At 30.3% G+C, this 22,467-nt stretch overlaps 1 protein-coding gene and 1 long non-coding RNA gene across 2 annotated transcripts in view; one reads left to right on the forward strand and one right to left on the reverse strand.

The window, feature by feature from the left end:
• Window positions 1-3,940, forward strand: part of LOC106478732 — a 7,843-nt gene extending 3,903 nt beyond the window's left edge. The window contains exons 2-3 of the long non-coding RNA XR_001292084.2: window positions 3,003-3,106; window positions 3,786-3,940. This is a non-coding gene — a long non-coding RNA (uncharacterized LOC106478732). The remainder of the gene's footprint in view (window positions 1-3,002; window positions 3,107-3,785) is intronic.
• A 1,596-nt stretch (window positions 3,941-5,536) lies between these two features.
• Window positions 5,537-22,467, reverse strand: part of LOC106478733 (src kinase-associated phosphoprotein 2-like) — a 20,768-nt gene continuing 3,837 nt past the window's right edge. Inside the window, exons 2-7 of the mRNA XM_013939293.2 lie at window positions 21,008-21,325; window positions 18,619-18,747; window positions 16,245-16,316; window positions 12,348-12,562; window positions 9,045-9,123; window positions 5,537-6,414 (exon numbers count right to left, since the gene is read on the reverse strand). Coding sequence (XP_013794747.1) covers window positions 5,897-6,414; window positions 9,045-9,123; window positions 12,348-12,562; window positions 16,245-16,316; window positions 18,619-18,747; window positions 21,008-21,325 — 1,331 coding nt within the window. The 3' untranslated portion in view covers window positions 5,537-5,896. The remainder of the gene's footprint in view (window positions 6,415-9,044; window positions 9,124-12,347; window positions 12,563-16,244; window positions 16,317-18,618; window positions 18,748-21,007; window positions 21,326-22,467) is intronic.

Below are 22,467 nucleotides of genomic sequence, written 5' to 3' on the forward strand. Positions count from 1 at the left end.
TATATATATATATATATACACAAGAGATGATGGAATCTGCCTGATGATGCCTCACAGGGAACTCTTCTCTCTCTCTCTCTCCCAAAATTTGCATTGAGTGAGGGATAACAGAAATTATCAAGCCCTTCTGCCCCTGCTTAGTTGCCCACTTTTGAGATGGGGTTTCTCACAAGACTGCTTCAGGGGGTAAAAAAAAAAGACAGCACTAGGTGTGATCCTGCCCTAATGCCTGGCTAACACCTGCTGTCCCTATTTGTGGTAACCCATTTCACAGTTTATCAGTGTGGGACCTTGTACACATGATAGAAAATTTGGTGTTCTTTCATGTCTACACTTTAACTTTGGTGCTACTATAGCGTGCGGTCTACCGCAGTATCCGTAGTCTACCAAGACCCACTGGACCCTATTACCCCTACCCCAGAGGGATCATAGAAGACCCTACCTAACCTGACTATATAACTAAGTGTAAAATTCTCGGTAGACCATACGCTATAGTAGTAGCTTAATTTCATTAGAAATTGTTTAGGGTGATAGTGATCCAGTTTAATGTATTGACCATAATTGGGTTTACCTCCCATTAATTTAAACTCTTTCTCTATATAGTTAATACTAGCTACATAGCAGTTTTTTGCTAATCATTACATTACCATATTTACAATCATTGTAACTTCACTTTTTAAGTATTATTATTATTGAAGCTTCTTCAAACTTAGCACATTTACTTTTCTGCTCTTACTGAAGAGTTAACTTTAATTATTATTTTCTGTTGCTCATTCCACGTTTTGTTAAGTGACAAAGGTCAGTTAAAGTCGAGTTGATTGTGTTACACACACCTCAGAGTATGTTTAATAGTTTCTTTTTATTACATTTAACATTGATTTACTTAGAGTACCAATATTTTAGCTATCTATTATATGATTCAGGTATTCATTTATTTTATTATTTTTATATTTTCATAAACATTAGTTTTTGGTTGTTCTATTGGTATTGTTCTTTTACTTGATTACACACCTAAACAATAAAGTGTTGTGGCAATCTAAAAGAGTTCTTTAATGAGCTTTCATGTTTTTTAGGAGAAATGTAAAAAGTTTTGCTTATATGCAGTTATACTAACATTATGTTGTTCAACGAACATTAAATCTATGACAGTACTAGAAGATAACAACTAGTGTTTATATGTTCCATAAGGTATACTTTATTATTTCTTTAATATTACTTTCATTAACAGTATGACAGAATGTTTAATATGTCTAGTTTTATCATCTTTTATTATAGAGATTGTTATGCATTGTTAGCTTAGTATATGCTTTTAGGACTAACCTAAATCTTTTAAGCTTGCAAAAAGAAATTTAAGTAATTTTACAAACATATAAAAGCATGTACAACAAAACAAATATTCTTGGTATAGTAGAAGATATCCACAGAATAAATGTTGAGCAGTTGTCTTACGTAGATGGAGCTGAAAAACTTTGCTTACTTACATGCAGCAGAAACACATTGAACAAAGTTCTAAACTTAATAAAGACACATCCTATAAGCTGCAGTAGATACAGTATACATCTCCTAGTCAACAGTTGTGAATATAATTTAATATCAATCATAGCCACTGGTGCATAAAACACATTGCACCTTGCAAAAAATGGTACAAGTTTATTAGATTAGAAAGTTTTACCTGGATTTGTTGTTTTTCAGAATATATATTGTAATTCTGTTTTGATTAATAATTTAAAAATTCAGTTCTGACCACATTTGTTAGAAATACTGAAAATAACATTTGGCCTGGCCCAAGTCAAAGCATTATCATACAAATTAAAGTACAATCAAGTTTTTTGAAGCTGTTGTTTCTTCTTCATGTATGTTAAATAATATACTTCAGGCAGTATTTCACACATGTTATTTAATATATAATGACTAAAGTATGACTGAGAACTATCAAATCCATAATTTTTGTGTTTACTAGTAAAGTAAAATAACTAAACAACTCTATTTATTCAATTATGTATAAGCTGCCCAGTGTTGGCTAACAATACGAAGAATTAAATTGTGGCAAAATGCTACAAGTTCGTCAAATACCTATAGAATGATAGGTTTCTTTTTTTGAGAGTGTAAAACACTTATATACACCAGTTCAAAAATGGCATAAAATTGGATATTTATTGTTTTCATTTTCATAGTTTGTAGCTCTGAAATTCAGGTACACAGTAGTTCTGTTATTGGATGTCTGTCCATTAGCTCTTTGCTAAAAATTTATGTAAAAAGGGATACATAGAGAATTAAAGTACAAGTAGTTTAGAATGTGAAACACCAAATAAAAAAGTCACGAAATGTGTTTTCTAACAAAATTTCTGTACAGTGAATAAACTCAGCGTGATAAGTGTTATTTTTAAATCAATGACTTATATATACAAGTTCCAATAGCATACTTCTATATTTAGGTGTCTTGATGAGCTCTTTTCTGTGTTAATTATGATTTTCTGTACAAATGCTACTTTACTTCTACATTCTTGTATTTGGCATATCTGCATACTTGTCTTTTGGAGAAGATTTATAAAAGTTCAAATTAATTTTCCGACTGATTTCTGAAATTATCTTCTGATTATATTTCCAGATTATAACTGTAAGTAAATATATCATATTAACATGTGCATTAATGTTTGTGATCTGGCAATGTACCTTACAAAATCCTTTTTTGTGTGTTTATTTTGTATGTATACCCCATAATTAGATCGAGTTTAGTTTGTTCACAGTTTTAGAACTAAGTCTAGGCAAGAAATTTTGAGACATAAAAGTTTATTAGTTTTAAGTTGTTTTGAATTTGGAAAACTTTCTTGTGGTCAATATGTGTTCACCAGGGAATTTGAAATTTGACTGATTGAGAAAGTATGTTAGATAAATGCCTTTCTGTGTTTTAGAAGAAAAAATAATGCAAGAGCTGTGAATAGCTAATTATTACTTACAAGTGTATTTACCATATTTTATTCATTGATATTTTGAATTTCTAGGCAGCTTGTGAAAAGTTGGACAATGTTTGCTTTTGGAGTATACCTTGCAAGGGAATTTGCTGATGTTGACCTGATGGCTCCTCCTCCAAATCTTTAAATCAGGTGTATGTATCAAAGTATTACAATAGCAAAGTTTTGTAACAGTAATACCATAGCAAAAATACATAGTTCATGCTTACATATGTGTGTTAAAGAAGATATAAAGATTCAGATTCTGCTGATTGTTTTTGACAGTTTATGATGAGAGAAAGTTATACATATTGATGTGTCAGTCTACCACATTGACAAGTCTTGCAAATGATTTTCATCAATTAAGTATATTTAGGAAATTATTTGGTATACACTTGTATCTTTTCAGTTTTATTGTGAAAAAACAAATTGCATTTACAAAACCTTTTAAATGTATACTGGTGTTAATGCAGCCTACTGAACTGCAGCATTCGGATTTAAGTTGATATTTTATGGTTTTAAACTGAAACATGCTAATGCTCTACATGTTTTTACACAATTGTGTCATAAAGATAAGTAATGAATCATTGTAGAAGTCCTAGTGTATTGTACTTAGAAGCTGATTGTCTCAAACTACTACATTTGTGATTTCCATTTTTTTACCAATATGACAGTAGACAGGTTAAGATGGAATTTTAAAGATTTTCTGAGAAATTATCATCTCCAGAACAACATGCTGCAAGCATAAGTTTTTGTTTTATCGTTAATTTCTATATTGTTGTACAACTGGAATGTGAATTTTCCACAAAATCCATAGTTTTCTAAATGTTACAGGTTCCTGTATATTACACAAGTGAAGATGGTGGAGGACAAGATATACTGGTCTGTGTGCATTAAAGAAAAAATATCCACTTCAAAACTCTGTATGGGAATGTGTAAATTCTTATGTGTTTCAAGTTGCCCGCAATAAAATAGTTAATATTATTTAAGCATTACTGTCATGTGGTGTATCTAATGTTGATCTGGCTACTTTCACACAAACTACCTTACTTACAAATTTATGTATGCAGAAGAAATTTACTTAGGAGAGACAGTGTTCTATTCACTGTCATGGATATACTTATCTGTAAGTTCTTATATCATTCTCAGTAAAGTCATAACTTCATACACCAATAAATGGGCTTAAGACTATTGACATCAACTAATACCTGTTTATACATGCCACTTAGTAACAGTAAACAACATGGGTTTCAGAGTATTTTTTATAAAATAAACGTAAGGAAAGATGGTATACTTCATGTATGTAAATGGTAGTGGGTTTATTTCTTAATACAGGGCATCTGAAAAGTGTGGAACTGTAGGCGATTTATAGCTTTTCTTAATTTCAGATGTGACTATTATGGTGCTGAAAGAGCATGAGAAGGTTTAGTTAATTCTGCTGTTAATCTAAACTTATTTCAACTTACAAGGACAGCATATGTAGCATAATCTGTAAAATTCATCGAAGTGCCTATCATTCCAGACACACTGTACATTATATCCTAAAAACAAAAACTTTTCCCACCAATGATTAAGACTGTGATAAAAATTAAGCCTAATAATTATTTCTTGAAGGGAGTGATGTGATAATATTATCATAAGTTGACCAGCAGTGAAATTAGCACTATACTAGACATCTGTGCTTTGAATCAGTTTGTATAAAACAGTAGGGATGTACTTAGTTTTTTTCTTCACATTTTTAGCAAGGATTTTGGATAGAATAGGTACACTAGTATGAATTTTTTGTTTGAAACTAATGGGAATCTTATCATTAGAGTCACTAAGGTCTTATTTGGCAACAGCTGGAATTAAACATATTCATTAGTGTCAAAAGTTATATTTTATCAGTGATATCATTTATACATTATGCCAAACATTACTCTTATAATTTGTTCCCAACCAGATTTAGTTTCTGATATTCATAATAGTTCAATCTTTAACACTAAACAGTAATACACCTCTAATTTTTATCTTGCAACATGAAACATTGATTATGTTAGTGGCAGTAATTTTTATGTATATATGTGTGATTAGTATTTTTTTAATAATTGTAATCTTTATTAAGTCAATAGTTAAAAGAAAAGTGAAAAATATATATAATTTATTTAAAAGAAAAAAACTAAAAAATGAGCTGTCTGTGCTCTTTCCACAAATGGCATCAACCCCCATATTTTAGTGTAGCAAGTCTGTAAACTTACTGCTGACCAATTGAGGACTAAAGATTTGAGATTTAAGATAGGCCTATAGAAGTCTGAACTTGAAAACAAGCCAGTATTAAGCAAAATATGTTTTTATTCTAAAGTATTTAGTTATTACTTGTGTACACGTATAGATATATATTACATGTTGTAAATGTTTTTAACCAAGAGGCTTTTTCAAGTGTTGTAACACAAATGTTTTATAAAGTTAAAAACTTTAAGGTGAGAAAAAATAACTTCAATACAAGCCATGATTTTCTAAAGAACAAACTTTATTTAATTTTATTTTTGCAAATACCATATTTAATATGGAAACAAGCCAATACAGTGTTGCTACATGTATAAAAAATACAAAAAAATATATATAAACATTTTTCTTTTATCACTTATATAGCAAAAGTTTTGAATGCATGTAATGATTTAAAACAAACTGTCAGAAGTTTAATGCAAAACACGTTTTAGTATTAATAAGACTGTGGGGAAAAACATTTTTAACAGAATAAAATAAGATTTTTGTTGTTGTAAAACATATTGTAAAGAACTATTACAAATCATGAACTTTGCAGGAAAAATAAAAGTTGTCAACTTCTAGAAATTACACTAAATAGCTAGAATCCAAAAGTTTCTGGTTGATTGTAAATACCCTCAAAACAACTTTTTTCTTAATATTTCAGATTTACTAACACCAAAATTTGGTTGTGCACATTTTCATTGCTCCAGTTCATAAGCTTCCATCAAAAAAGACTTTGGTACTAACCCTATTTTTCCATCTAGTTCTCCTATCCACCAAGAAAAATTATCATACTCCTTACTAATTATTCTTATCAGATCTCCTCGAAGAAAACTAAGTTCATTCTCTTCAACAGTAGTACAGTCCCAAAGACCTACATACCAATCTTCAGGCACAATCTCTGCATCCATTACATGATTTGTAATGGAACTCTCGGCATCAGTATAGAGTTCATCTTCATCATCTCCAGCAAGTCCCGACTCTCCCTCGTCATACAAAGGTTCTTCTACTGGTCTGTGAGATGTACCACCTTCTCCCTCAACTACTTCGTAGATGTCTTCCTCCTCACTCGAATTCTCCTGGTGGGCCACTGATATTTGACCATCATCTAAACTACTAGTTGATGTTTGTTGTGTAGTTAGGCTCGCAGTATCCATACCACCACATGGCGGTTGTAATTTGAGAGAGTCGACTGCATCTCCACCACCAGATGACTCTGATTTAGGAGAAGAAATTCCACTACTTTTATATAACTAGAAAGTGTACTCAGTTTCTTATACTAAACGCTTGAAAAATTTTGCTTTCTTTTCTAAAAAATATAAATAAACTGTGGAATGCAAACTTCCCTTATTCTACAGTGTGTTAAGTATGTTATATTAATACAATTTTTAATATACAAATCACTTGACACCCACAGCTGATGTAAGGTTGCAGTAGAACTGCATGATTTAGAACAATATTTTGGCATTGTTTGGTGTTTCAAAAGCAGTGATACCACCAAAAATTTATCACTTTTGAGAGAGGTATGCAAATACACAGCAGATAAGGAAAATGACAAATTTGGAAGGGTTTTCTGTGGAATATGGAACCAATACTTTAAGCGAATGTTTTCCATATAGAGATGTTAGCTTCTGTAAAGTTTCAATGTAATACTAGAAGCTAATAAAACCATCAAGCATGCTGCATTATGACTGACAGTATATATTATCCCTGTGCAAAAAAAGGAAGCCACAAGTTTTTTTCATTAGTAATGAATAATCAGCTTTTCACTTCTGCAACATGTACATTTTTATGACTTTATTTTTTCTACTTACCCATCTGGTATCTAATGGTTCCACCAGCCAGTGGCAACAACTACATGAAGAAATTTTAATTTCCATTGTAATAAAAAGTTGCTTTTACTGTTCAAGGTAAGGTAAATGTTTTATTGGCAACATAGAAATTTACTCATTACACAAGAATTCCATTTTCTAAGTTAAAAAAACAACATCTCATCATACTGAAATAATATGATATACTACTATAAAGTTTCCTCCACAAATTAAATTCATTTTACAAGTGTTGAAAATAAATCATGTACATTAACAGCTTATCAATCCTATGCATATTGGTGGATCAAAGTGACATTGTAACAATCCTTTTACAGAATTAAATGCAAAATTTAATTTAAAAAACTTCATTACCAATATATGTCAGTAAAGTTGTAATCATTGTATAAAAATTTGAATTATAAATGGAATTATAATTTCAAAAGGAAACATTTATATGAATTCTTGATCTTCACTTCTCTGTGTCACATGATATGTCTGGCACTCTGATTTCTCCTTTTTTAGATTTTTTTTGAAAAAAAAAAAGAAACCTCCTATATTCTCAATTTTTTGAGATATAAATAAAATTGTCCAACCTACAAACCAGGTCACTCCCATTTTATCATAGCTTTTATGTAGTTTCTAACCCACTTGTTACATATTAAATATACATGATTATAAGAAATACAAACATTCGCATTTGATGTACCACCCTCTTATGTTTATTTCTCTGCAATGAAAGTGGATAGCTTGCAAGAAAATATTGATATGTTTAGAGTAAGGGCAGTGCTCCAAGAAGTAACATTTTTTAACCAACTTATAGCTTAGTTAGAAAGCCAGATAACTTAAAGTAGTTTTAGGACATTGCATTCTAATGGTTGATATACTCTTTGTGTTGTAAGATGCATATGTGAAAGCTACATGAATTATTTTTTTGGACAACCAACACAGTAAAAAAATAAATTTGGCAAGTGTTCCACAGCATTAACAGCAAAAAGCCAGAGTACAGATGTATTAAATTTCTTATTTTTTGTGTTTATTTCTACTTTTGTAATAAATAAATAAATAAGATGTAAAATTAGATTAGATAACAAAAGTTACCAAACAAAAAATTAAATTTCTCACAGTGCTCGATATCCTAGCTTGAGGCAACCATATGCATATGAAGTGGTGAGGTTGTAACTTGGTTGTTTATTTACACTATGCCTTCCCACTGCAATATAATGGTTTTTTGCATACTGTGAGACAGTAAGTACACTGTAAAGCAATTAAAAGCAGATGTGAAAATGTTAAAGTTTGAGCTGTTGTAATTGTCTGTTACAAGCTGCAATCATTCTTGAGAGAGTAAAAATGGTATTTTTGATTTTATTTCATAGCTTTTAATTCTTCATTTCACCATACACTGATTATTTTTCTTTGGTAAGTGTTAGGGTAGAGAAAATAAGAGATAAAGTATGAAGTTTTGCCCCCAAAAAAATATTTGATATTCCTTCAGATAGTTCTAGAGGTTATGCAAATAAAATATGTAAACTGTAAGATGAAAAGAAGTATTTTTATTTTTACAATGAAAATCAATTTTCACTCAGACTGATTCAGTAAAGGCCTCATAAATTTACAGACAAATTTTTAGTAAAAAATATTTGATGAAGAAACCAGATTTTGTTATGTACAACAGACTTGTAACTTTTACTAAATGTTTGCCAAATTTCATTCATATACATGTAGTACATTCAGTTACAGTATGTAAAGCTTCATAGTTACATGGTAGTTACAAGATTGGTCAAATTGACCGATATAAAAAGGGTTAATGCTTGTTTAGTGTTGAACCTTTTAAGTGGAATGTTCCAACTGGTTTTGAAAAATTATCTGGAAATTATTTTGTACAAACTCATTCATTACAATAAAAACTTGGAAAGTTTTTAGTTTCCAAAACTGCTGCTATGTAATAAACTATTCACAGAATATAATCAAGTTCAAAAGTATGGTGTAATTATCAATCCACATGATTTTTGACATAGTATCCTATTGGTACACTTACCCAGTTTTGGTGAGACAATGTTATTTCTCTCGATAGCAGCAATCCACTGGTTCATATCTTTACGAGTTACAGCACAGAACTGCAAATATAAGAGTACTGACACAATAAGATCAAGACAGTTGTGTCGAAAAGTAATGGGAAACTTTGTAGAACATGTTCTTTATCATATTAAGTGTCATCAAAAAATTAGTATTTACTTGAGTAGTTTTCATTTACATAAAATAGTTATTGTGATATTCAATTATTAAGGAAATGCTGAAAAACCCTACAAGTGAGCTACAATATAATACTAAATATATTTGTTTTTTGAACAACTGTACAATATGGAATATGCAATTTAAATTTTTTCCTTTGGATCAAAAATTTAAAAAAACTCAACATCAATGGTAAAATGTTTGTTCAACTATTATGGTTCACACAGAAAAATTGTTATACCAACATCTGATGAAAATATGTGCAAACACCAAGTATTTATGCCTGCTAGTGTATTATCACTATGCAAGAGAAAGACAGAATAAGTTTTTTTTCATTATCAATTAACCCTTCCATTAAGGGCTGGGTGGAATTCACCCAGCCCGTAACCAGGAAAGTATCTATGAGAGTAATTGTACTATAATTGTTGAAAATGTATGCAAGTCTTTACACAATTTTGCAGATTATCAGTAAACATTACAAGGATTTCATACAGAGAATAACTGGTTTTTGAATTATGTTTTAAGATTTGTTTTATTAAAGATTTGCACGTGAATTTTTTCTTTCAGAATGTTGACTATCCAATGTACAAAGTAATTTTTGATTTTAAGATTAAAAAATACTTTTCTTTATCTGAAATTTGTCAAGTTTCATTTACGTAATCTCTATATCCTTCTAGATAATTATCAAACGTTTTTTTAAATAAAACTTTATATTTAATCTGTTATTTTATCAATATTAACTCTATGCAATGTTGATCAATTTGACCGACCTCGTAACCATCATAAAAATTAGGAAATAAATCTAACCTACCTTTTTTGTTCTATAATAACTGCAAATTGTAATAGGAAACCAAAAATGTTTATTCTAAATAGCTTAAATCTCTAAACAGTATAAATCTATTTATATATATATTAATTTTGACCTTTGAAACATGTCTGATTAAAAACACCTGACAGAAATTAATAATTACAAGGTGCACATGCAACAACCTGACCCTATCAACAGCGTAATGCAGAAGCTTCTGGCGCGTATACCCCATGAAGGTTCTTTATTATTTTTCTTTCATTATCTTACCTAACAACTTCCTATTTTTATTATTTTGGTTACTTTTATAATAATAAACTGTTAAAACAAAAGAAAAATAAAAAACCTTGTAAATATCAAACATTTTTATAGTTTATTTGTTATTTTTTCTACTGTAACATTATATTTAATTCTCCAGGTTGTAGGTAAGTAATCAGAGTATAACAAAAATAAAGATTGCAGAATAAAATGTATGGTATTGTTTGTAGTGATTACAAAATTTCAAAGTACTTATGGTCAGAGTTTACACCCTCACCTTTTCACACTTATTTTCTGTAATTATTTTGTTGCTAGTAGATGAGTTAGAAATTAGATGAAACAAAATGAATAGTACTCTATTCCTTTGAGTTCAGACAGTAAAGTTCCAAGTAAATCTCCTGAGAGTTTCTTCTAATCTTTTTACACCTATTTCCTATTGTTATTCTACTGTTAGCGGCTGAAGTAGAAACCTGCCGAATATAAAGCAATGAATCACCATTCCTGTTTAGGTGTTACCGTACTTTGACACCATCAATATCAAACAAGTGGGATAGGATATATCAACTTGTTGACTGTATAATGGTTACAACTGTTGACTGTATAATGGTATTATAAAATGTTCAATACTTTGTAGAAAGTCTGGGCCAATCCAGTAAGTCTCCAATACTGGATCCAATAAGTTTCCAGTAAAATAAGTATGGCTCATTTTGGTTGGACTAGTATTCTTGCCTTAGCCTTCTTGATTGTAACTTGAGAAACAAATTATTCACCAGGAAACTACAAGTTCAACCGGGTGTTTATGTAAAGATGTTCCTTTTCATGTATTAAGATCAGTTGATCAATTTATTTCTTAGACTTTCACAAGTTACATAAACTTTTCCTGAATTGCCAAGTCTTCAGTTTTGTATAATTTGATTTTATTCTACCTCAATGTAAACAAGTAGAAAAATAACACAAGTTCTTACTTTGTAAAATACAGTAACATATTGGCTACCATACATTACATATAACCAATGTTTTCAAATAAATACTCAAGTGTCAGTTATTTTTCTTCAAACATATAAACAGTAAATAAACAAATATTTGGAAAACAATGATCTCTACTACTTTCCAGACTACAAAGTCCTTGTTTGCACCCGTGAGCCATACTTGCTAAGTGTCATCCAAATTCACATGTGGAGATGGAAAAATAATAATTTTTGTAGACTTTATATAAGCATTTTGGAAAACAAAAAAAATTATAAATTACTATATCAATAATCCAAAAATCTACTGTAATTTATCAGGCTTCCTAATTAAATTGTATTTAGGTCTAAAAAAATATAATTTCTATTCATAAAATAGACTTGATAGCAATACTTCAAACTTTCCAATGATATAAGAGCATTTCTCTCGTAAATAACTTAGTAAGACTGACAGAATTATGTAGATTAAATATATAGCTTCTGATTGATTATAAAGGTAGGCATATATAAATATGCCTTCTCAAATGATGAAGTGGTGGGCGGAGCCAATATGGTGTATTCGCTAAATATCACAATATCTTAGCAAATAGAAAAGGTAGGAGGTTCTTATTTTATATTCTAGCTTGCCAATATCAAACATTTGAGTTTCTAATTCATATGAAACTATAGATTTTATATTGTAGGCATCATAAAATGTAATATGACCAAACCCAGAAGGCCACATACCACATGACATACAAAAATCAATATTTATAATAATACTAAACTTTGAATTATAATCTACAATTTCATACCAAACTTATTAACATATAAAATAATAGCTAAATAAAATGTAGGAATGTAAATCTACAAATGTGATGACATGCCCTCTGACCCCTACCCATCTTGATAGGGTTAAAAAGTCAATTTTATCACATATACATCTTTATTTGTTGTTATTTTCTAATCACCAACCTGTTATCTAGCTGTTGCATCGGCCAGTTTCAACAATTATACAAAGAAATTTTAACTTGTACAGTTACATGAAATATTTTAAGAACTAAGCTTGAATCTTTTTTCCATTAAACAGTTATTCTTTTACCTGAAATGTCCTTTTTCCTGGACAGACTAACTCAAAACAAACATCTTTCCTACTAATGTCTTTGATAGCAGTCGGGGCTGGATTGGCTTCATATCCTAACAGAAAAATTTGGCCTTTTTGACGTCTATCTGTAGGTCGTTCATAATAATAAAGAATCCCGTCTCTAATGGCACACCATCGACGCTGTAAGGGGTTAAGTAGTCCTCCAAGTCTTTCTGAAAACACAGTATATGAATACATAAATCAGTTTGCTAAAATCATACAATCACTGAAAGATTAAGTCTCTTAAAATAGTATTCAGAAAGCTAATATTGTAAAAATTAAATAGAAAGAGCTGTCAATATTTTCTATGATGCGCAACGAATTGATGTTCTGAATAACTTTTATTTCTCTGACACCTAATATTTTATCTCAATATTCCCCAAGTTGAAGATTGTAATTAGTCTCAAGTCACTAAGATATACAATATCTACAGCTGAAAATATCATTAACAACTGTACTGGCAATAAAGAGAAAAAAAAAAAACTTTACTTTCCAGATAATAAAACAAAATTTTATATTTCCGGCAACGTTTCATTCTCCTGATCCCTAACTTACCGTTAGAAATGATCATGAATTTCTTTGAAAAAGTTTTGAATATGCCACGTACCACTTTTGTAAATCATGTTCATCCACCGACCAGTAGAAAATAGCACAAAGCTTGTTACAGTTATCAACGTACTCACATACTTTATCAAGTGTCACCACACACTGCAGTTTTTGCACAGTTATGAGCCATTTATATAGTTTTTCTTCCTGTCTTAGTTATGTAGTACAAGCAACTTGTGCACTTCTACAGACATAAATCCTTCCTGATTATGTTTAGTACTACTGCCTTAGACACATGGACAATTTTTGCCACTGACCTTTGTGTTTGTGGATTCTCACCTGTCACAAGACACTACACTTTGCTTGCCACAGCTGGGATATGAATTATTGCAGGTCTCTTTCTGAGTATTTCTTGACAAATATTCCTTTGTTTTACAATGCCATAATGTACAAAGAATATCACCATTTCAGAAATTCTAAATCCCTGATAATGAACACATATTTACGATCTGGGTGTAAGAATATTTTGCGTTGGAAAGAGCTGTTACCTACCATTCCCAAGCCAGATCAGTTTTCAGTGTCAACACATTACCTATAAAATATCAAACAATCTATAAATGTAGTTCTGAGACATGCTGTTCCACTGAAACTTTATATCAGCTGTTGTTGTCATGTGACCTACTGATTTGCATATTAAAAAACCATCGTTTTAACATAATATATTAGAATACATGTTTCTGAATTGATGACGTGCATGCAACTGTACAATTAAGTTTGTTTATTTGTTATGGATTTTGCGCAAAGCTATCCTAGTCATCACCACCCACCGCCAACTCTTGGACTACTCTTCTACCAACAAATAATGGGATTGACCATCACATTAATAATATACCCATGGCTGAAAAGGCGAGCATGTGTGGTGTGACAGGGATTCAAACCCGCGACCCACAGCTTGCAAGTCGAGTGCCCTAACCACCTGGCCATGCCGGGGCGTTACAATTAAGTATCAGAATATACGACTACAAACATAACAAACCATTTCCTCTTCAATAAAACCAACATCCCTTCATATCAGTATAATAATTGAAAGGTTACATGAAAACTAAAATCAACATTGTACCTCAATATAAAATGCTATCATAAAACAAGAAAATTAAAAAGCATTACATAACACATACAAAAATTTAAGTTACTGGTGATGTAAGATTAATATTTTTTTCATTACACATACTACTATAAATACTGAGCAATTCAAATCTTCCAATATGATAGTATACAAAACAAAGTTTTGCTTAAAAATGTGATTTTTTATTCATAGGATAAAACAATTTGTATTTACTTTAGTCAATACTGATTGACCTTCTGAAGTCATTATGGAACTGAAATGCTGAATCAACTTGTGTCTTATTTATGAAAACAACTTTGGCATTATAATATGCCTAACAACTAATTACTTTTCTTTGTTTCATTAATATGAAGTTCCAAATTGTTGCAACCTGTAGCACACTTATATTCAGTAGCAAACAGTGATGTTGTTTCATTAATATGATGTCCCAAATTGTTGCAACCTGTAGCACACTTATATTCAGTAGCAAACAGTGATATTAGTTTCCAGGTGTAATGGAAGTTGCTAACGAGCTAATAAAACAGTCGAGGTTTTCTTTATGTCTGGAAAAAAGTGGAAATTCACTGATGACAGGTTAGTGTACTTTTTTTCATTTTTGCTGCAAAATCTGAAGCTTTTAACTAACAGATATATATGTAACACTACACACAGGTGTGGCAGTAACAGAATATCCCCTCATTTCAAAAAATGCATAACTCAGATTGATTTACAAGTGGAAATTTAATCATCTACACTAGACAAATCTATGTTCAATCTTCCATGCTTTTTACCTTTAAAAGTTGAATCGTATAATATAACAAGATAAACATAACCTGCATAAAAAACAATGTTCATCTATAATTTATAGTTTAGTCATTTAATTCTACTAAAGAAACAAAACCAAATGAAGACTATTAAATTATCAAATTGGAAAATTCATCTAATCTATATAAAAACCAGTGTTTGTTATATCACATCCCACTTGATTTCTCAAAATAGGAGGAGTCATAAAAATCAAAATGCATTTATCCAGATAGAATAGTTGAATTACGGTCTGCCCATTACGGTTTTAGTGAAATAGGTGAGATGGAGGTGGTGCCGTGAAACCTTATAAGTGGTCTAGTGGTGTTGGTATAATAAGCCTAAAGTAGAAACAGTGTGGGATCACCTAGCCTAGAGCAAAGTGCATAAAATTTATCATGAAAGTGAAAATATCGATTCAATTTGAAACTTAAATCATTTCTGAATTAAGCTATTTTCTGTTATATCACCAACATTTTTAATATAAAAAAACGTCTTTAATCAACAGACTCAAAATTAAGAACTCAACGAACATTTTTCCAGTTTTGTTGTCTATCCATTTCATTACATACTTTCAGTACATAGACTAACAACAATATCAGGTTATACTTTTGTTGATAAGTAACATTAAATAAAAGCTGTTGTTGGAAAGTAGTGTTATCAAAACACATTGGTTTTTCTACATATTAGAAGTTGTTAATCTAACTGATTTTTACCTATAATTATTCTATGAGTATGTCAGGAATTTATCTCTTGAATGATCTTAATTTTGATTGGCTCACAAAGGAATTTACCGACATTCGACTCCCTCAAGTGCACTTTTCTGCCTCTTTGTTGGTCAAGCTTGATTTTGCAAAATTTGTTTACTTCAGTTAGCTGTGAGGTTAGAGTATACTATGGGGTGGGGGTGGTAGTACTTTCCCTGTCACTTTTGATGGGCTATATGTTAGTATGTATATAATTCTAAGCTATAACAGTGTTCTCAAACTTTATCATTAGCAAAACTACAGCTAGGATATTCTACAACACATACTGTTTAGCAAGACAGAATTATTTTGGCATATTAAAATTAAATTTTGTATATATGTATTTTAGCATACATGTATATTAACTTTAAATATATCTGTATACTGATACATGTATATATATATTTTTAAAGGCTAGCAATTCCTTCTGTAACTTGAGAGCAAATAGTTATTGAACCATTATCAAAAATAACAACTTTAAACAAAAATATTTGAATACTTCGAAATTTAAGGTTAGAAAATTAAAAAACTTTTAGCCTTAATTTTCTCAAAATCGATACATACTCACATCAACAGTCATATGCAACATCTCAAGTGAAACTAAAAAGTTTACAGAACAAAAAATACTATGAAAAGTTTTCTCGTTGGAGTTCATACCTTTTCCCTTCTTCTCCAAGAAGCCACATTTTTCAGCTCTAGACAATTCAACTGCTGGTACAGCAGGTACACCTCAAAAAAATAAATAATATGTCAAATGTCAATATCAACTATAAGCTTCTTACTAGAAACCTGTATTATACAGTCAGTAAGAAAGATGTGTTTACAATTACTGTTAGTCTTATTATGATGTAAGATCACAAAAACTAGTGATCAACAAAATATATGTTTCAGAAAGGCAGTGATTAGCTGATGATGGTTAATAGGTAAGGCAATGTCATTTAATCAACTAAGAAGGATCTTCTCTGGAGCAAAACATACACAAATAATTTAAAATATTGTCCATTTATCTATTCACTAGTATGTTTCCCTTTCAAAGCCTTTGTCAATTTATTCAGCTTAGCTCTTCAAGTTATATACTTAGTGTTATATCCAATGCTATGTCTTCTTGAGATTGTTTTGAATTTTTAATGCAGGTGGTAAACAATAATTCATATTATATGTACAGGTGAGAGCTCTTACAATGGCAGTAGTGCTGAGATACTAGCTATTTATTATGTGTAAAAGTGAGTAATGTCCGAAAAAAAAAATGTTTTGAAAGAATTTCACATTCCACAATCCTTACACAGATTTAGACTGCTTAGAATACAAATTTTATATGACCTTTTAGTTTAAGTTATAGGTATGAGAAACATTATTGTTTACATGTATTATACTGATAGTTGTTATGCATATGGGGTTCCACTTCTTGTAAAATCTAAAGCTTTAAAGCTGAATAGCATATATATCTATCTAAACATTTTGTTAGTTTTGTTATTGTAGAGAACAGAGTGAAACAAAAAATTATAAAAGTTTTTCACAGCAATGTCCGTACACCTTTCTTTTTTGATATTTATAAATAATTAATAATGATATTCACGAGTTTTCTAAATAATGAAAACTGTAAGCTTAATGAAAATTTCCAGCATTAAGTCTGAAATTTTGCCTTTGTTTAGAAAGTTTCTATTGTTCTTGTTCAGGTAGGACTTGATGATTAACTAGATGAAAGACAGGAATGGATACTATATTTCTGTTGATAAATTACCCATGTTAATTCATGTCTGCAGGAAACAACTGATGTTGCCAATGTAATCCCCAAGACATTACTGGCAACTACATTACATCAACAAATTACAATAGAAGGCATAATGAATCCAAGAAGTTTTGCATATGAAAGCAATTATAAAAACAATATGTCAACCATCATATTAAAATTTCAGGTGTTCTATTGTGAGAATGCATGACTACTTCAACACATTTTTCACATGCTACCCAAGACTTTATCTTGAATTCGATCATTCGCTGGTTGGCTGTTTTAATAATAACTTCATATTTGATTCCTGTTCCACAAACTTAAGTGAGGTTGTGACTGGCTGGTGACATGTGAATGCTTTTGACAGAAGTATAGGATGTAAGAGTTCTTTAAGTAAATTCTGGACAAACACAGAGACAAGCACAGTTAATTTTTACGTATCCAGGTCTCTGATTGGAAAGTTGTGGCCATGTTATCAGATATCTGATATGTAAACAGTATGAACAATGTTGTGGTACGCTGTTAAGAATCACTCAATCATTGCCTATAAATCATATAGCTTTCAAGCAGTGGCAGTTTCACTAGAGTGGTATTGGGGGTACAGCAGACCCACTTGGAGAATCCCCCCCCCCCTGTAGCCTCCTCATCTAAAATATCAAGATTCATTCTTTTATGATTTTAAAATTTTCCATATATTGTGAAAGTGTTTTTGTTTTGTTTTTTTTTATGGGCGAAGTAGTCACGCTATGTAACTTCAACCGAAAGAAGGTGAGTTTAATAGTACTTTGAAAACAGCATGACTGCCATGAAACTGTGGAAAAAGAGCCTGAAGTGATTAAAAAGAATAACTATACATTTCTTAAAGGCAAAAAAGTCTATTTCTCTTGTATTTAATAACTCTTGACCACCCCTTCTGCCTGCCCCAGTACAAAATTCTTAGAACTGCCACTGGTCTTCAGAGTAAACTCGAGTAAACATCATTGGAGTCTGATTTACAGCAAAAAGACCTAAATCTGCCCTGCTATTGACTGCACAAATAGAAAAATACAACCAGTAAAAATCTGTTAAAATAAATAAGAATGCTGATCAAAACCTTTCTAAGAGGATCACCACATATAAATATTTATTTCATCTAGTAAAAATTTAAAAACAAAATCACTGAGTAATGTATTTGTGATTCAAGTACCAACCTTCTTGTAACAAATCTTCTAGTTCCCCACACCACATATAAATATTTATTTCATCTAGTAAAAATTTAAAAACAAAATCACTGAGTAATGTATTTGTGATTCAAGTACCAACCTTCTTGTAACAAATCTTCTAGTTCCCCAGAGAATTTCTTTTCCACTGATGCTTGTTCAAATGAAATGGTTGAGCGGTCAGCCTCGCAATGCTCATACTTTTCTTGACAATCTTGAGAATATATGTATTCTGTCAAATATTAAATATAATTGATGACACAATTTACATTCACCGTTGTTCATCTATTATACCCATTTCTAGATAGAAAACTTGTATTTATTCTTATAGAACATGTATTTATACATAAGCAAAAGACCCTATGAAGTCCTTAAATAGAAGTACCAAAGAGATTGACATAAAAAAAGGCATTTCTGTCTATAAATCTACCAGTACCTCTCACTTTCCAATAGCATTTTCTAAAACGTTTGGTAATAAAATGGGTTGAATGTTTTAAATCTGTAAGCCTAGGGAAATATTCTAAACCCTTAGACCAGAGAAAACTATCAAAAGTAGCACAACACTTTTGAGTAAAATCTTTGTACTTCAAATATCTGTTGAAATGAACACCAACAAAAAATATATAGTTTTTAAAAAAACACCACAGATGTGATGAACTCCAAAGAACATTGTCTCATACATTATTTTAATGAGACAAAGATTCTGAAAATAACTCAACAAAATTTTTAAAATGACAGTATATACTGTTTACACTCACTAACATACAAAAAACAGGAGGGAATTCTCAATAGCCATGGCATTTGAAGTTATTTTAGGCAGCAAGATTAGAATAAATTAATCCACGAGAACTTTTTTTTCCTTTTTATTAGCTATATTTTTGAGCACCAGCAATACCAAGCATGGGGTGCACATATACCCAATTAAAATTTATTACCAAATTCAATTTTTAAAGTTATAGAAATAAAAAAAACACATCAAATAATAAAATTACTTGCTTCAGGTTTTAGAAACTAAAAAACTGGAGATTTGAAGCCACTTAGAAGTTGGGAGAAGGAGGGCTATAAATATTCATAGTATCCCATCATCTGCACATGTAAAAACATTTGAAACTTATAACTGCATGAATATATAAAAACCAGATATAACTGAAAACTATTCATAATGACCCGTGCATAAACAACCTGCAGAATATGAACTTTCTTCCTTTTTTTTTCTCACAGAAATTATTATTTTCTCCAGCCTGTTCATGGTGAATTTATTTCTAACATCTTTGTCACTTTTTTATTTTCTTGTTTCAAAACCTTTGCCAAGATAATCAGATCCTGACACATTGACCTGTAGTATAAATTGAAAATGACATTCATCTAATCCATTTATGGTATTTATTATGATAAACTATTAAAATTTCATAACATACATTGTCATCCTTATCTAGATTTTATAAACTGTTCCTGTTGTACCAACAATTCAAAGTTTTTTTGTTGTACAAACAAATAAATGTTTTGTTCATTTGTTTTAACTTTCCATATCTTCAAAAAAACCACAATTAATTATCAAAATAAAATAGGCCTCATCCCACCCCTAATATTTTCTATCAGATTTACATTGATCTCAAAAATGACAGTGCCAAACATAGAAAGATCATAAAAATTCTTATCACTGATATTTACAAGTAACTTCCCTGGGTGCAGGGTCATTAATAACTATGATTGTTCAATCCAAAAACAGTATATATGTTCAAAAAATATCTACTATAACCTAATAAATTAAAAGTTACACTGCAGAAAGAAAGAAATATATATATATATTATAAAATGTAAATGAGAAAAATGTTTTTCTTATCACAAACACTATTAAGTAATTTATTAAGAAATTAAGTTTATAAGTAGACAAACATTCTGAATCCTCTCAGCAGTACTCAATCTAAATCCAAGTATAACTGCATCTAATCTTCTGAATAATGATAACTCAGTTTATAGTGAAAGATTTTACTTCTTTATCACTTTAATATTCCATCTATGTAAGAAATAATGCAGCTTTCAGTACACTGTATCATTATGTGTGTGTACCGAAAAGTATCAGGTAATACACAATAATTATGACAAAATACAAAGTATACTAGTGATCACATGATGATGCTTTTAAAAAATCTTAAGTTTATTCACAAAGTCCATGTGTAATTAACACACAGCCACATCAATATGTAAAACATTATTATTCAAACATTTTCCACCTCATTATATATTCATGTAACAACTACAAGCTTCCTTTCTGATAGGTTAACATAAATTTTTCAAGGTTATTCTTTACGTAACTACACCTGTGTGGGTGTATGATAACCTATTATGAACTGTTAGACAATTACAAAAATTTTCAAGGTACAATTTAATGCATTTTTCCCTATTACTTGCCTTTTGTATCTATACAAATACTTCTGTGACCATATTAAACAGCAGGAAAAAAACTTAACAGATATTGATTATCCTCATACCCGTATTGGAAACAGACTCAACAGGTGACATAGCCGATCCCGACATCTGCATGTCAACGTAAGGAGGTGAGGAAGATGGTGGCCTCACAGACTGTCTTGATTGCTTGGATTCAGAGCGACTTCCTATACTTGACACTGAACACTTGCGAATAGGACTGCTGGAAGTAGACACTGTGCTGTCTTGGAGTGGAGACAATTGCAACTGGGGGTATTCTTGTTGAAGATGATGAAGTTTGATAAGAATCCTTTCTTTGTGTGCAAGAGCTTGTGTTGACAATAGCTCTGCATTAAGTGTGGTGAGAAGAAATACCTGGACATCTGTAATAGTAATGAAGTCTAGTTTATTTCAGGTGTTACATTCTTTCATCAACATAAGTGGTGAACTTATAAGGATTATTATGAATTTAATGTATGTATAAAATCTCTAGATCATGTCACAAAGGTTTCATGTTTTTCAATTAATATTTTTACCTAATAATAATTTTAAAATATATTATAAGCTGTAACATTCATATTTTTAAGTATATGACTCTCTCGAACATTAACACTTTTTGATAACTTTTAATAATATATTATATATGAAGTAACACAGCAGATAACTAGTACAGGAAATTTTTAATTTATTGAGATTATTTATAGTAAAAATATTTAATTCAGTTGTTCTAAAACTTCAATAACAATTTCATTGACAATTGTAATAACCTTCATAAACTTGGGTTTTAAGAACTTAATTAATAAAGCCTCTTTGCTGTGTAAGTTTCTTTCATCATTACATTTTGCCAAAATCCTGAACAAATCATGCGCTTTTATACTCTACTTGTTATCATTCAGCAAAGTTGCATGTTCCTGCACTCAAGTTAGAATCCATCTAGTGGCAGATCCTCTATACCTAGCATCACAAGTAGGATAAGTAAATTCATAAATAGCATTAAAATTTTTTTTGCAGAAATTATATCTTGGAAATAGCTCTCACGACTGTTTCACTGAAAACTCTCCAAAAAAAAAAGATTAGACAATTGTTTTCTTACTTATAAACTATGTAACTCAATCAAAGGTTTCAGATAAATTATAATCATTATAATGTAAGAAACATTAACAACAGCAAATGAAATATAAATAAAAGAGATAGGTCTGGAAGAAAGACAGCAAAAAATGGAAAGTGAAAAGAAATGATTGTGTTGCTCATGTCTCTGGTGCATAAAAAAAGGAAATTTTTAATTTAGTAAATACCAAACTTCTGAAACACATACATACAAGTAAAATAATAACACATGAAATCTGATGTATTCTGAATAATAAACACAAACATAGAAAGGTATACTCTATTCTTTCTTTAATGCTACTTTCATTAACAATATTAGTTAGAATATTATTAACCCAATTATGTATTTATATATATATATATATATATATATAATATATATACACTATTCTTTTTTTATTAATAATATTATTCTGCT

Source organism: Limulus polyphemus, unplaced genomic scaffold (assembly GCF_000517525.1).
Source record: "Limulus polyphemus unplaced genomic scaffold, Limulus_polyphemus-2.1.2 Scaffold245, whole genome shotgun sequence".
In the NCBI taxonomy this organism is placed as follows: domain Eukaryota; kingdom Metazoa; phylum Arthropoda; class Merostomata; order Xiphosura; family Limulidae; genus Limulus; species Limulus polyphemus.